The sequence below is a fragment of the Mobula birostris genome, chromosome 9 (assembly GCF_030028105.1).
Source record: "Mobula birostris isolate sMobBir1 chromosome 9, sMobBir1.hap1, whole genome shotgun sequence".
Taxonomy (NCBI): domain Eukaryota; kingdom Metazoa; phylum Chordata; class Chondrichthyes; order Myliobatiformes; family Myliobatidae; genus Mobula; species Mobula birostris.
In genome coordinates this window covers 30,913,034-30,928,967 of record NC_092378.1, presented here as the reverse complement: position 1 = coordinate 30,928,967, position 15,934 = coordinate 30,913,034, and the positions used below count along the sequence as shown (strand labels likewise).

The following is a 15,934-nucleotide window of genomic DNA, read 5'->3' as shown; positions in this document are numbered from 1 at the left end:
ACAAGAAATCACAAACCAATCCCCGTAGAGGGATCAGAAGTGGAAAGAGTGCGCAATTTCAAGTTCCTGGCTGTCAGTAACTCTGGACCCAACTTATCGATGCAGCCATAAAGGAGGCAAGACAGCAGATATACTTTGTTAGGAGTTTGAGGAGATTTGGTATGTCATCAAAAACACAAATTATAGGTGTACTGTGGAGAGCATTCTAACTGGCTGCATCAACTGGTTTGGGGTTATGGGAGCTATTCCACAGGATTGAAGTAAGCTGCAGAGAGTTGTAAAATTAGTCAGCTCCATCATGGACATTAGCCTCTGTCGTATCCAGGACGTCTTCAAGAAGCGGTGCCTCAAAAAGGCAGCGTCCATCATTAAGGATCCCCATCACTGAGGACATACTCTCTTCTCATCGTTACCATCAGGAAGGAGGTACTGTACTGAAGCCTGAAGAAACACACTCAGTGACTCAGGAACAACTTCTTCCCCTCTGCCATCCAATTTCTGAAAGGACACAGATCCCAATGCCTCCAACCCCTGCCCCCCCACCACCACCACCACCATTTCCCATCCCCTTGTCCCTCTCTCACGTTATCTCCTTGTCCGCCCATTGCCTCCCTCTGGTGCTCCTTCCCCTTTTTCTTTCTTCCATGGTCTTTTGTGTCTTTCACCAATCAATTTCCCAGCAATTTGCCTCATCACCCCTCTCCAAATTTCACCTATTCCCTGGCGTTTCTCTCTCCCCTCCCGCCACCTTTCACCTACTCCTCAGCCGTTTTCTCTCCCATCCTGCTGAAGGGTTTTGGCCCGAGACGTCGACTGTATTTTTTTCCCATAGATGCTGCCTGATCTGCTGAGTTCCTCCAGCATTTTGTGTGTATTGCTCGAATTTCCAGCATCTGCAGATTTTCTCTTGTTACTCTTTTATTTCTGTTTTTGCACTACTTATTTAACTATATATATATATATATATATATACACACACACACTAAATGACAGTAGCATATATAGAACATAGAATAGTACAGCACAGTACAGGCCCTTCGGCCCACAATGTTGTGTCGACCCTCAAATCCTGCCTCCCATATAACCCCCCACCTTAAATTCCTCCATATACCTGTCTAGTAGTCTCTTAAATTTCACTAGTGTATCTGCCTCCACCACTGACTCAGGCAGTGCATTCCACGCACCAACCACTCTCTGAGTAAAAAACCTTCCTCTAATATCCCCCTTGAACTTCCCACGCCTTACCTTAAAGCCATGTCCTCTTGTATTGAGCAGTGGTGCCCCGGGGAAGAGGCGCTGGCTATCCACTCTATCTATTCCTCTTATTATCTTGTACACCTCTATCATGTCTCCTCTCATCCTCCTTCTCTCCAAAGAGTAAAGCCCTATGTATTGCATTGTACTGCTGCCGCAAAGTTAACAAATTTCATAACATACGCCGGTGATATTAAACCTGATTCTGATATTAAAAAATTATGCTACTTAACTCCAGGCATGTTTCTTAAGTGAGCTTTTATTTCTAAACTAAATGTACTGAGAATGTTTCCTGTTCCCATACAATATGATATATGGTATAAATTATTGGAATTCAAAATAGTGTATAAATATTGTGAACTGTAATAAATATCTTTACAGTGCTTCCGCTGCGATTCGGTGTCTGCGCGAGGGGGTCCCTTTGCTTGGTGGAACATGTTGTGGAGACCCTGGGTTGTCGCCGGACAAATCTACACGCGGAATCGGTATCCACGTGAGCCGGCGGAAGATTCATGTCGGGACCCGGAGGGCAGAGTTTGGGTTGTGTCAAGGTTCCCGTCTCTGTCTCCCCGCTGCTCCTGGTCCCGAAACCATGGCAAAGCTGCTGAAGACTCTCCGTAATCATTGGAAGAAGACAGTGGTAGCGGTTTGCGCACTCGGCGGGGGAGTGAACTGGATGCACAACCGGCACCGGTACTGACCGCAGTAAATGGACCATAGCAGCATAATAGTTTGTGTGTAATTAGGGTGATTAGCCAGTAAATGTCATATTCAGAGTTAAAGCTTACTCCAGTTTTAGAATTACATCCTCTTCAATTACTCAACGAGTTTCATTCTAAACACAAGATTCTGCAGATGCTGAAAATTTTGTGCAACAGACACATTCATTCACTCAATGCTGCAGTACGTATGGAGGGGGATAAATAGTCGCCATTTCGGGCGAGATCCTTCAGAATTGGAAAGGAAGGGGACAGAAGCCCACATTAGAAGCTGGGGTGGTCTGGTGGAGGGGAAGTATACAAGCTGGTGGGTGACAGGTGAGAGGGTTGCTGTGTGGTAGGGGTTCCTTTCTAATACTTGGTAGACACAGCAATAGTAGTCATGTAAATTGGGATTTGGCTAGCGTTGCTTGTTTGCATGTGGGTGTTTGGTGGCTTATTGGTAAAATTTTGGGCCACAGGTTATAGATACTGGATTTTGACTGGGATCAAGGAAGGATAGCAGGCTGCTTTTTATCTTGCGTTTGGTGGAAATGTGACCAGTATCGCCAAAATGTTTAGGATTGCAAATTCAGAGCAGGTATTTGGTTATTGTTTGTTAGTGAGTCTCAACCTGAAGAGATCCCCTGTGATCACAGTGAGTAAGAATGTCCACTCCACCTGTCTGTTTCTGATTAAGAAACATCTTTTTCTCTCTCATCTTAGCCTTATTTGAATGAGAATTCATGCATTTTGGAAAAGATGACAACTCTCCATCTAGTACTCTGTTGTGGCCATTCTGAGGTCCTGTATACGGAGGGCAGTCACAAGTTCACCAGTTTGTAATGATGTATAGGCAAAATTGGGCCTAGACAGCAGATTTTTTTCCCTCTATTTGTGAGTAATGAATCAGAAATGTTGGTGTAAAAGAGCTTCCTAATCTCATTATTAAAAATTTGGGTGTAATTTTAAAATTGTACTGCTTTCACAACTCCACTCATTAACTGAGGAAATAGTCATTTTGCATTTATTCTATTAAATACTTTTATTATCGTAAATGCATGTTAAATTGCTCCTCCATTTTTGAGATGGAACAGAATACAAAAGTACTAAAGATTACTTGAGCTGTTCTTCTAATTTAACGCTTTGAGGCCTTGTTTGTGTTCCAGTGAATTAACCTTAAATTTCCTCTTGGAAAAATGAACATTTGTGTGAGTTGTTCCTAAAATGGGATGCAGTACACTTTTTTTTTAAAAAAGAGTTTCAGCACGATAATAGGCCCATTCAAGCTCAACAAGCCCACGCTGCCCAATTACACCCATGTGACCAATTAACCTACTAACCCGTCTGTCTGTCGGATGTGGGAGGAAACTGGGGGCACCTGGAGGAAACCTACATGGTCGCAGAGCGAATGTGCAAACTCTTTACAGACAGCAGTGGGGATTAAACCCAGTCACTGACACTGTAATCGTGTTACGCTAACGACTACAATGTAGGGCTGCCCCAGTATATCACATAGAGTCTAACTGAGGCTCTGCAGAACTGAAGTGTAGCTTCCTCAAATCCGACTGAGTTAAGGAACACTTCTATTAGCTATTTTGATTACCTTTTGAACCAGTGCATTAACTTTTAGAATGCTGTAAACATCTACAACAAAATCCCTTTACAAATGCAAAATACTGCAGGTGCTTAAATAGAAAATCCTTCGGTAAGATGTTTCTGTTATCTAATTATTTTTTAAATAGTTTAGGTCCAAATGTTTTTTTTTCCAAATCTACTATATTGATGTTACCAGACACTTTTAAAGATGTTTGTATATTTGACATCGGGATCTTTTAGCCCAATTCTGAAAAGCATCATGAGCAATATACCTAATACGTTTCTATTCATCATCCAAAAATGTGTCACTTCACATTTCATTATTTTAAAATCCTTCAGTATTGCTTCTAATCATTTTGCTAATCTGGTCCATAGTACCCTGAAGTGCACAGTATTCTCATCACTATCTACTATGTTACTATGTTTCCCATTTGCTAACCTTGCATTGCCATTCCCTATATTACAAATGCAATCCTTTACCGTTCCATTGCCCTTGAGCTTCTAATGTGGTTCCTGACGTTCTGACTTTCCTTTCTGGAGCCTAAAATTCATGGAGAATTGATAGAAGAGACTCAAAATTGGCATGGTCATAAAAGACAGAGGGTAGTGCTGGAGGGATGTTATTCTGACTGGAGGTATGTGACCAGTGAAGTTCTGCAAGGACCAGTGTTGGGACCTCTGTTTGTGATAAGTAAATAATTTGGGCATAAAGGTGAGTGAGCTGATTAATAAGTTGGCGGATGACACAGAAGTAGGGAGGGTTGAAAAGAGTGAAGAAGATTGATAAATAATTTGGCAGGATACAGACCAGCTGGAAATGTGGGCTGAGAAATGGCAGATAGAGTTTATTCTAGGCAAATGCACTTTGGTACGTTTAATGCAAAAGGAAAGAATACATTCAGTGGAAGGATCCTGAGGAGCTTTGATGCACAGAGTGGTCCTTTTCTTCCTGTAAGTGGCAACAGAACTCGATGGGTTAGTAAAGAAAGTGTACGCCATACTTGCTTTCATCAGTAATGCTGTTGATTATAAAAGTAAGGAAGTTGTGTCACAGTTGTATTTAACTTTGATTGGGCCACATTTGGAGTACTGTATGCAGTTCTCGTTGCTGCATTACCAAAAGCATGTGTGGAGGCTTTGGAGAGGATGTAGAGCAGTTTCACCAGGGTGCTGCCTGGATTGGAAAGTACGTGCTAAAAGGACACAGTATTGGAGTGTTTGCTGGAGTATTGGAGGTTGAGGGGCCGCTTAATAGATGTATAGAAAATGATGAGGGGCCTGGGATAAATAGTCAGAATCTTTCTCCCTGGGTGGAAATATCAAATATTATATGCATAAATTTAAGGTGGGGAGGGAGTGTAAATTTAAGAAAGATATGTGATACAGGTTTTCTTTACAAAAGATGGGTACCTGCAGTGTGTTGCCTGGGCAAGTGGTGGAAGCAGATGCAATAACAATATATAGGAAGCACATGAACTGCCGGGAATAGGATGACTTAGTCCACATGTGGGCAGATGGCATTAGCATCATGGTCAGCACAGACAGTGGGCAGATGGCATTAGTTTGGATTGGCATGGTTGGCACGGACAGTGGGCAGATGGCATTAGTTTGGATTGGCATCATGGTCGGCACGGACAGTGCAGGTTGAAGGGCCTGCTCCTGTGCTGCAGTGTTCTGTTATGAGATTGATTTGGTCAAACTTCCCACACCAAGCTCATAAATAACAATTTTGGTCATTCATTAAATCTCTTTATATCCTGTTACTATGTGAGTTGTTTTGAGGTGACTTAAGCCTGTTTGCAGCTCCCTTGTCATATTTGACCTGAAATGAGCTTTGGACATATACTGTACCCACAAAGACTGCCTGTTTTCATTCTCGGTAATGTTACCAAACAGTTCAATCTCAACTTGTTTTGCTTCTGAAGTCTCAACCATGCTTCTGATAACTCCGGACTCGTCAATTCCAGTGCACCTGTCTGCGTCCATGCTCACGGGAACAGAGAGCCAACAGGTGGATATGTGTGATGTGTCAGCAGGAACAGGCTAGGTCCAAATCTTAAAGTAATTTAGCCTCAGGATTTGTACTTTCATTATCAAATTATACATGGAGACATAGTGGTGATGTAGCCACAGGAGTGATGATTGTAGTTGATTTCTAGGAGTGGTGAACTTGGACAACAGTAAAACTTTCCATTGATTTATGACACGTTGTCTTCTCAAGGGAGCAGGTGTAATTTTGCAGAAGCTGGCGAAGCTCATACAAGAAAAGTAACTACAATGTTTGAAGATTAAGTTATGGGTAAAGTGTTGGCGCATGGCCAAGTGGTTAAGGCGTTCGTCTAGTGATTTGAAGGCAGCTAGTTCAAGCCTTGGCTGAGGCACTTAACCACACATTGCTCTGCGACGACACCGGTGCCAAGCTGTATGGGTCCTAATGCCCTTCCCTTGGACAACATCGGTGGCGTGAACAAGGGAGACTTGCAGCATGGGCAACTGCTGGTCTTCCATGCAACCTTGCCCAGGCCTGCGCCCTGGAAACCTTCCAAGGCGCAAATCCATGGTCTCATGAGGCTAACGGGTGCCTATATAAATATGGGTAAAATGTTAAACAGGAAAATAAGAGTAAAATACTTTCTCCTAAAGATTTGTAGTTGCTTGATTAATAAGTGTTTTCAGCACGAATGAGTGTGAAGGTTCCTACAGTGCCCTAACAGGTCTTTTTATGTTTAATTCAGAGACGATCTCTTGCGGAGGGCGGCATGTGAAGAAGCACAGGTATGGCAAACTCAAATTACACATTTTCTCCTGGCTTGTTAACCTCTGTCTAATCAAACCACATTTTATTGCACTAATCGAGCAAATTTTCATATCCAGTCATTACAGTGGAAATCGTGTTGTTTCCCTGGGCAACCAATCGACAAGGCAAGATCTGCTTTAACTTTGTAGCAGAGGCATGCTGGATAACCTAATCAGATGCGTTCCCTAAACTGTAACTCCACAAGGAATATATAGCAATTGTGTTGCTTGGTTATGTATTTGGAAGAAGACACCATGTGGCTATTATTTACACGTATCTCTGTATCTTTTTAAGAGTTACTTGCATACTTTTCAGTAGGGAGTTTGTTGTGTTCTATGTAAAGAAAAGTATAGGGATGGTGTTTTAAAATATTCACAAAATGTAAATGAGAGTAATATAAAGCTGATATTGAAATTTCTCTGATTATTTTCTGTAATTTCATTCTCAATTCAAATTCTATTTGCCTTGCACCTCTTTGTTAATGAATCAGTTTCCCCCCCCACTGGAAATTATGGTTTATATATTACTTTTTAGTAAATTAAACTCCAGCACAACTACAGATAATAGTACATACATTAATGTTATTTAATTATCATGGCCTGTTCCGCGCTGTTTCTCTAAATCCCCAATAGTGCAGAAAAAGAATGCTCATAAGCCAGTTGCCCTGCTCCCATCTTGGATGAAACATTTTTTTAGAATATTTCAATTTCTTGGATGTAAGGGCATAACACACTTATCGTGCTTCTGGATAGTTGGTTTCAGTTCTGTTTTGATTATGTTTGGATTTAGTATCATAAGGGCGCTCCTAAAGTTTTGTTTATACAGTAAGTATGCTCACCATTAATCCAATTGGGTGCTGGAATCACCTTGTGGTTTTTCAGTGCTTCCAACAGACATTCACATGTAGCACGTACGAATAACTGCATTCTGGCAGGTGCAGCAGCAGACTGGCTGCCAGGGACTCACTCAAACCACATCGTGGTAACTTGTTTTGCAGCGGCTCAGCTGGTCAATCCACAGAATATCAAGATAATCATAGATTAAGACTTTGTTTTCTTGTTCAAGCAAAAAATATGGAACTGTCTGCCAACAGTCTATCTGAGCTGGTAGCAAAATCATACTTAAAGAGAAAAGATTAGTTTTGAACCAATACCAAGTAATTGTAGGAAAAATGGAGTTTTCATATCAATTTTGAGTTGTATGCCATGCATTGTTCTCTATCGTGAATTGGTAAAATTTACTTAATAATTTCTTGTTCATTTACATTTTTGACCTTGTATTACTCTTTATCAGTCTTATTTTTGGATGATAGGAATAATGCAAGGGATGATCTTACAGTATGCATTTTGTGTAATGTGGGATTCTCATGACTCATTTGTTCTGAGCTTGGGCATTTAACAGACTAATTGTCCTTTTCAATTCAGAATATGACTGAGGCTACTGATCGTAAACCCTAGATGATATTGAGGTGGATCAGAAATCTACTGCTTTGTAATTTGGTGTCTCTATATTCACCATAGTTATTCATTTTGACATTAGAGTATGACCTATTAGTTCAGATGACTTTTGAATGATATTAAAAGTTGAAATGTTCAGGTGAGGGAACATCAAAAGAGCACATCAAAGGAGGCAGTAGTCTACTCTATTTCATTGAATTTTACTTTGTTGTGCCACTTTAACTGAACTACCTGAAAAATGGGAGTTGCTATTTTTAGCTGTTGGTAGACTACTAAGCTTCTTCTGTCAGTAGTATGTCAGACCCACAAGTATGGGATCAACAGAGATAGTTCAGTACTTTTTCTGTATTTCTATGAACATTTATGCGTTGGATTAATCTGGTATTGATAGACCCCTACAATATCACTGTAATCCTGTGTGCAACCACATGGTGATTTTTGAACTTCTGATCTTTTTTTTTCTCTGAAAATACCATGTGTAATTTGCTTGTGTGACATTCAGCTGAACTGAAACATCAACAATCAATCCTGCAGTGGGACACTTAAAGCTTCAAAAGTTAAATAAAAGTAAACCCTTTATTTAAGATCTGCAAAATTTTGAAATATTTTTCAAGATATTGTCTTGTATTTAGTCATGACTCTTCACCCAGTCTTGAGATTTTGCTTTGCTTGTTGACATTGCGTAAACATAAATGTCTCATTGTATCACTCAAGGGCTGAATATTTGAAAACATGTTGTATGCTGGTTTACAGCATTAGTGGTCAGATATGACAGTAAATCAGTCTACCATGTGCAAGTGTCATTAAGCCATACAGCACAGAAACAGACCCTTCAGCCCAATTCATTCATGCCAACCAACATGCCTATTTGAGCTAGTCCCATGTGCCTGTGTATGGCTGTAACCCTCTAAACCAGCAGGTTTCACAGACCCCCCCCCCCTCAGTTAATGGTAGGGGTCATTGCATAAAAAAGTTTGGGAATCCCTGATCTAAATCTTTCCTATCCATGTACTTGTCCAAATGTCAATTAAATGTTGTAATTGTATCCACCTCTACCATTTCCTCTGGCAGCACGTTCCACATACCCCCTACCTTCTGTAGGAAAAATTTGCTCCTTTTTAAATCTTTCCCCTCTCACTTTAAACCTATGCTTTCTAGTTTTGGAATCCCTTATCATGGGGAAAAAATCTATGACTAATCACCTTATTTATGCCCCTCATGATTTTATAAACCTCTACCTTGTCATCCCTCGCCCTCTTGCCCTCCAGGGGAAGAAAGGTTGTGACTATCCAGCTTCTTACAACACAAACTCTCAGTTCAGGTAACATCCCGCAAAACATTTTTGGACCTTTTCCAGTTTGATATCATTCTTCCAACCAGATTTCTATATGTTACTCCAAGTGTGATCTTACCAATATCTTGTAAGCTGTAACATAACATTGTAGCTCTTGTATTCAGTATCCTAACCAATGAAGGTAATTATGCCAAACACTTTCTTCACCACCCTGTCTACCTGTGTCACCGCCTTATGCAAAGTGTTTATCTATATCCCTTGAGTCTCTGTTCTACAACTCTTCCCAGAGCCCTACCATTTACTGCACTGATTTTTGTCTTATCAAAAAGCAACATCTCATTTTTATCTGAATTACTCTCCAGCTGCCATTCCTTGGTCCACTGGACCAGTTCATCAAAATCCCTTTGTAAACTTAAATAACTTTGTTCACAGTCTACTATTCCACCATAAGACATAGGGGTAAAATTAAGCCCTTTGACTCAACAAGTCTGCTCTGCCATTCCATCATGGCTGATATATTATCCCTTTCAACCCCATTCCCCTGCCTTCTCTCATAACCTTTGACACCCTGATTAATCAAGAACCTATCAACCTCTGCTTTAAATATACTGAAGCATTTGGCCTCTACAGCTGTGTGTAGCAGTAAATTCCACAGATTCTCTGGCTAAAGAAACTCCTTATCTCTGTTCTAAATGGACGTCCCTCTATTCTGAAATTGTGTGCACTAGTCCTAGACTCTCCCACTATATGAAAACTCCTGCCCTCAGTCGCTCTATCTATGCCTTTCAATAGGTTTCACGGGACCCACCTCCATTCTTCTAAATTCCAGTGAATGCAGACCCAGAGCCATCAAACACTCCTCATATGTTAACCCTTTCATTCCTGAAAACATTCTCATGAACCTCCTCTGGATCCTCTCCAATGCTAGCACATCTTTTCTGAGATAAGAGGCCCAAAACTGCTCCCATTACTCCAGTATGCCTTATAAAGCCTCAGCATGATATCCTTGCTCTTATATTCTAGTGCTCTTGAAATGAATGCGAACCTTGCATTTGCCTTCTTTATCATCAACTCAACCTGCAAGTTAACTTTGCCCATTCCCCCAATCTAAGTCCTTCTGCAGACTCCCTGCTTCCTCAACACTACTTGCCTCAACACCTATCCTTCTGTTGTCCTCAAACTCGGCCACAAAACCAATCATTGACATACAATGTGAAAAGAAGCGGTCCAACACTGGCCCCTGTGGTACTTCACTAGACACCAGCTGACAACTAGAAAACCCCCTTTTATCCCCACTCTTTCCCTCCTGCCAGTCAGCCAATCTTCTGTCCATGCTAGCTTCCCAATTACCTTCTCCTTAATATAGCAAATATACTCATTATTACCTCCAACGCCTTTGGATTTCTGGCATACTTGGTGTCTACCACAGTGAAGATTGAGGCAGAATACTTATATTAAAATTTCTTTGTCCCCATTAATATCTCTCCAGTGTAATTTTCTAGCTTAGCTATATTTTACTCTTTATATATGTGAAAAATACTTTTCATATCCACTTATTTTATTGGCTAGCTTTCCTTCATCTTTTGTCTTATGGCTTTTTAGTTGCTATCTGTTGGTTTTTAAAAGCTTTCCAATCTTCTAACTTCCCATTCATTTTTGCTATATTATATGCCCTCTTATTTCCATTTATGCTGTTTTTGACTTGTCAGCCGCTTTTGCCTCATCCTCTCTTGAGAATACCTCTGTCTTTGGCAAATATCTATCCTGCGCCTTCCGAATTGCCCTCAGAAACTCCAGCCATTGCTGTTCTGCTGTAATCCTCCTAGTGTCCCTTTGCTATCAACTTTGGCCAGCTCCTCTTTCATGCCCCTGGAATTCCCTTTACTCCACTGTAATACTCATAGAACTGACTTTATTTTTTCCCTCTCAAACTAGTGGGGGGAATTCCATCATATTATTCCATCATTCCATCCCGATGAGAGTTGTTCTCTTCTAATAGCTCCTACCTTGCAGCAATGTCTCTCTATCACTTGCTATGTCAAATTTATTATCACCAAAAGCATGAATCTTGATAACATCTGTAATATATAACTTCTGAATTTTAGTTCAGTTTATTTATATAGCTTTTCTTGAGTGAGGCTGATATTTTTGTTAAATTTATTTAGATTTTTAGTAGAGAGCTGTAATCTCACATCTACAGTCCATGGATGGTGACTGGATAGAATCCCACATTCTTGTGGTGAAAAACAGTTGACTAGTTTATTGATTTGATGTGCTTTTTTTTGTTTTGACTCAGTTGATTATGCATTTCCTTTAACAATCTGCCTGTCTTCCTGTTCAGGTATTTGGAAACCAGCTTCTGCCTGTCACTGCAAAGGTGAAGAAAGCCACTGTCTTTCTCAATCCTGCTGCTTGCAAAGGGTAAGACATTTTATTGAAATTGGTCCTTCCCTTTGTTTAAAGGGTGTCAATAGTCCTTCTGATTATTTTATAGAGATACAGGGCATAATTAGTGCATTTTATCATCTAGTATAGCATATAGGTGATTTTTAATAGCTGTGTTGCTGTCATTTTAGTCTGGTTTAAATACAGTGAAATGCTTTAGACTTTTTTCACATAAAAGTTTTTTTGACCAACTCTACCTGAATAACTTGTTAATTTTTCAGCTGGAGTGTTGGAATTATCTGACCTTTTATAAAGTCAAATGTGACAATAGCAGAATGTAATCCCTCTTTCACCAAATGTATTACATCACAGAATCAGAGTTAGAAGCCTGGATAGACACAGCCTAATTATTAAAGTAGTTATTAAGTCCTGAAGATTTCAATATTTTAAATTGCATTTAATTGGAAATAAAGTTTTACACTGCACCAAACAAGAATTTTAGTTTTGACTTTTTGAAGTATTTCAGAAACAATGAAATACTTTTGTGATTAAAAACAGAAAATGCTGGAAAAGTTACAGATTGATGACCTTCTGAAATTTTAATACCATTTCCTTCTCCATGGGTGTTGCATGACCTTATCATTTCCAGTGTTTTCTGCTTCTATTCTGGATTTCTAACATCAATGGTATTTTGCTTCTAAGGTTGCAAAATTGAAAGGGTATGAAGGTCAGTGATATCATAGAAAGGTATCGTGGTTCTGTATTTATGGATTGGACTATTACGTTTATGGACTGGGGACTGTTTCCAGGCTTATTCTGAGGGTTTTTTTTAAATCACCCGTTCCTTTTCTGTTTTGGTGTGCAAGGTGAGAGAGTTTGAGGGTTGATGTTCTTTTAGTTTTTTTAATGTGTGCTTTTTGGGGTCGATGTTCCTCTTTAGTGTGAAGGTAGGGGTTTTGGGGATTGATGATTGTGTTACCATTTTTTTCCGCGGGTGGTGGGTTTGATGTTTTTCTCTAAATGATTTTTATATTCTTTATTTGTTTTGTGGTTATCGGGAGAAGATGAATTTCAGCATTGTATATGGATGCATGCTTTGATTTAAAAAAAAATCAATCTTTGAACATTTGAGTAATGGCCAAGATAGTATTTTTTAAATATAACCATATAACAATTACAGCACGGAAACAGGCCATCTCAGCCCTTCTATTCCGTGCTGAACTCTTACCCTTACCTAGTCCCACCGACCTGCACTCAGCCCATAACCCTCCATTCCTTTCCTGTCCATATAGCTATCCAATTTAACTTTAAATGACAATATCGAACCTGCCTCTGCTGGATGCTTGTTCCACACAGCTACCCACTCTCTGAGTAAAGAAGGTTCCCCCTCATGTTACCCCTAAACTTTTGCCCTTTAACTCTCAACTCATGTCCTCTTGTTTGAATCTCCCCTACTCTCAATGGAAAAGGCCTATCCACGTCAACTCTATCTATCCACCTCATAATTTTAAATACCTCTATCAAGTTCCCCATCGACCTTCTACGCTCCAAAGAATAAAGACCCAACTTGTTCAACCTTACTCTGTAACTTAGGTGATGAAACCCAGGTAACATTCTAGTAAATCTTCTCTGTACTCTCTCTATTTTGTTGACATCTTTCCTATAATTCGGTGACCAGAACTGTATATAATACTCCAAATTTGGCCTTACCAATGCCTTGTACAATTTTAACATTACATCCCAACTCCTATACTCAATGCTCTGATTTATAAAGGCCAGCATACCAAAAGCTTTCTTCACCACCCTATCCACATGAGATTCCACCTTCAGGGAACTATGCACCATTATTCCTAGATCACTCTGTTCCACTGCATTCTTCAAAGCCCTACCATTTACCATGTATATCCTATTTTGATTAGTCCTATCAAAATGTATCACCTCACATTTATCAGCATTAAACTCCATCTGCCATCTTTCAGCCTACTCTTCTAACTGGCCTAAATCTCTCTGCAAGCTTTGAAAATCTACTTCATTATCCACAACTCCACCTATCTTAGTATTATCTGCATACTTACTCATCCAATTTACCACCCCATCATCCAGATCATTAATGTATATGACAAACAACATTGGATGCAGTACAGATCCCTGAGGCACACCACTAGTCACTGGCCTCCAATCTGACAAACAGTTATCCACCACTACTCTCTGGCGTCTCCCATCCAGCCACTGCTGAATCCATTTTACTACTTCAATATTAATTCCTAACGATTGAACCTTCCTGACCAACCTTCTGTGTGGAACCTTGTCAAAGGCCTTACTGAAGTCCATATAGATAACATGCACCGCTTTACCCTCATCAACTTTCCTAGTAACCTCTTCAAAAAATTCAATAAGATTTGTCAAACATGACCTTCCAGGCACAAATCCATGCTGACTGTTCCTAATCAGACCCTGTCTATCCAGATAATTATATATACCATCTCTAAGAATACTTTCCATCAATTTACCCACCACTGACGTCAAGCTCACAGGTCGATAATTGATAGGTTTACTCTTAGAACCCTTTTTAAACAATGGAACAACATGAGCTATACACCAATCCTCTGGCACCATCCCCATTTCTAAAGACATTTGAAATATTTCTGTCAGAGTCCTTGCTATTTCGACACTAACTTCCCTCAAGATCCTAGGGAATATCCTGTCAGGACCGGGAGACTTATTCTCTTTTATATTCCTTAAGCGCCAGTACTTCCTCTTCTTTAATCATCATAGCTTACATAACTTCCCTACCTGTTTCCCTTATCTTACACAATTCAATATCCTTCTCCTTAGTGAATACCGAAGAAAAGAAATTGTTCAAAATCTCCCCCCCCATCTCTTTTGGCTCCACACATAGCTGTCCACTCTGATTCTCTAAGGGACCAATTTTATCCCTCACTATCCTTTTGCTATTAATATAACTGTAGAAACCCTTTGGATTTATTTTCACCTTACTTGCCAAAGCAACCTTGTATCTTCTAGCTTTTCTAATTTCTTTCTTAAGATTCTTTTCACATTCTTTATATTCCTTGAGCACCTCATTTACTCCGTGCTGCTTATATTTATTGTAGATATCTCTCTTTTTCCGAACCAAGTTTCCAATATCCCTCGAAAACCATGGCTCTCTCAAACTGTTAACCTTTCCTTTCAACCTAATAGGAACATAAAGATTCTGTACCCTCAAAATTTCACCTTTAAATGACCTCCATTTCTCTATTACATCCTTCCCATAAAACAAATTGACTCAATCCACTCCTCCTAAATCCTTTTGCATCTCCTTAAAGTTAGCCTTTCTCCACTCAAAAATCTCAACCCTGGGTCCAGGCCTATCCTTCTCCATAATTATATTGAAACTAATGGCATTGTGATCACTGGACTCGAAATGCTCCCCAACACAAACCTCTGTCACCTGACCTATCTAATTCCCTAACAGGAGGTCCAACACTGCCCTTTCTCTAGTTGGTACCTCTATGTATTGCTGCAAAAAACTATCCTGCACACATTTTACGAACTCCAAACCATCAGCCCTTTTACAGTATGGGCTTCCTAGTCTATGTGTGGAAAATTAAAATCTCCCACAATGGCAACCTTGTGTTTACTACAAATATCTGCTATCCCCTTACAAATTTGCTCCTCCAATTCTTGCTCCCCATTTGGTGGTCTATAATACACCCCTATAAGTGTTACTACACCTTTCCCATTCCTCTATTCCACCCAAATAGCCTCCCTAGACGAACCTTCTAATCTATCCTGCCAGAGCACTGCTGTAATACTTTCTCTGAAAAGCAATGCAACACCTCCCCCTCTTGTCCCTCCGACTCTATCACACCTGAGGCAATGAAGTAAAAACTAAAACTACATTTTTGCTTTAAACCCACTGAAGGGTGGATTGGAGAGAAAGACTAGCAGACTCCGAATAAGCGAAGAGTAACTTATTTTCAGTGTTTATGAGTCAGTATAACATTCTTGATCAACGCAAGCATAACTCCACTACTGGAATAGTGGAGTTGAAAGCGGACTTGAGAAACTGCTGTTGATTCTTGAAACTCCTGGATCTGTGTTGTTTTAGAAATGTTTCTGTTAATAATTGGTAATAAAGCCATGTGGTTATTAGTGAATAAGTACATTCTTTAGAAAAGTTAATAATTATACAGGAAGAACGATCAGATACGTTGCTTTGATTACAAATGTTTGCATCATATTTCACAGAAAAGCAAGAAATCTCTTTGAAAAGAATGCAGCTCCAATTTTACATCTTGCTGGGCTTGATGTAACAGTAGTTAAGGTGAGGATTCAGTCAATAATTGGCTTGCGTAAGAAGTTTTACTGGTAGTGAAGGAAACCCAGAAATAAGTGATAAACTATTGTGACCTGTTTAGTGAGATACATCATAAATTTTATAGTGTGG

General features: G+C 39.8%; 1 protein-coding gene across 1 annotated transcript in view; it reads left to right on the top strand.

The window, feature by feature from the left end:
* The first annotated feature begins 1,749 nt into the window (after positions 1–1,749).
* agk (acylglycerol kinase) overlaps positions 1,750–15,934 on the top strand; it is a 41,002-nt gene continuing 26,817 nt past the window's right edge. The window contains exons 1-4 of the mRNA XM_072267731.1: positions 1,750–1,947; positions 6,287–6,326; positions 11,441–11,520; positions 15,736–15,811. Of these exons, the coding sequence (XP_072123832.1) occupies positions 1,847–1,947; positions 6,287–6,326; positions 11,441–11,520; positions 15,736–15,811 (297 nt within the window). The 5' untranslated portion in view covers positions 1,750–1,846. The remainder of the gene's footprint in view (positions 1,948–6,286; positions 6,327–11,440; positions 11,521–15,735; positions 15,812–15,934) is intronic.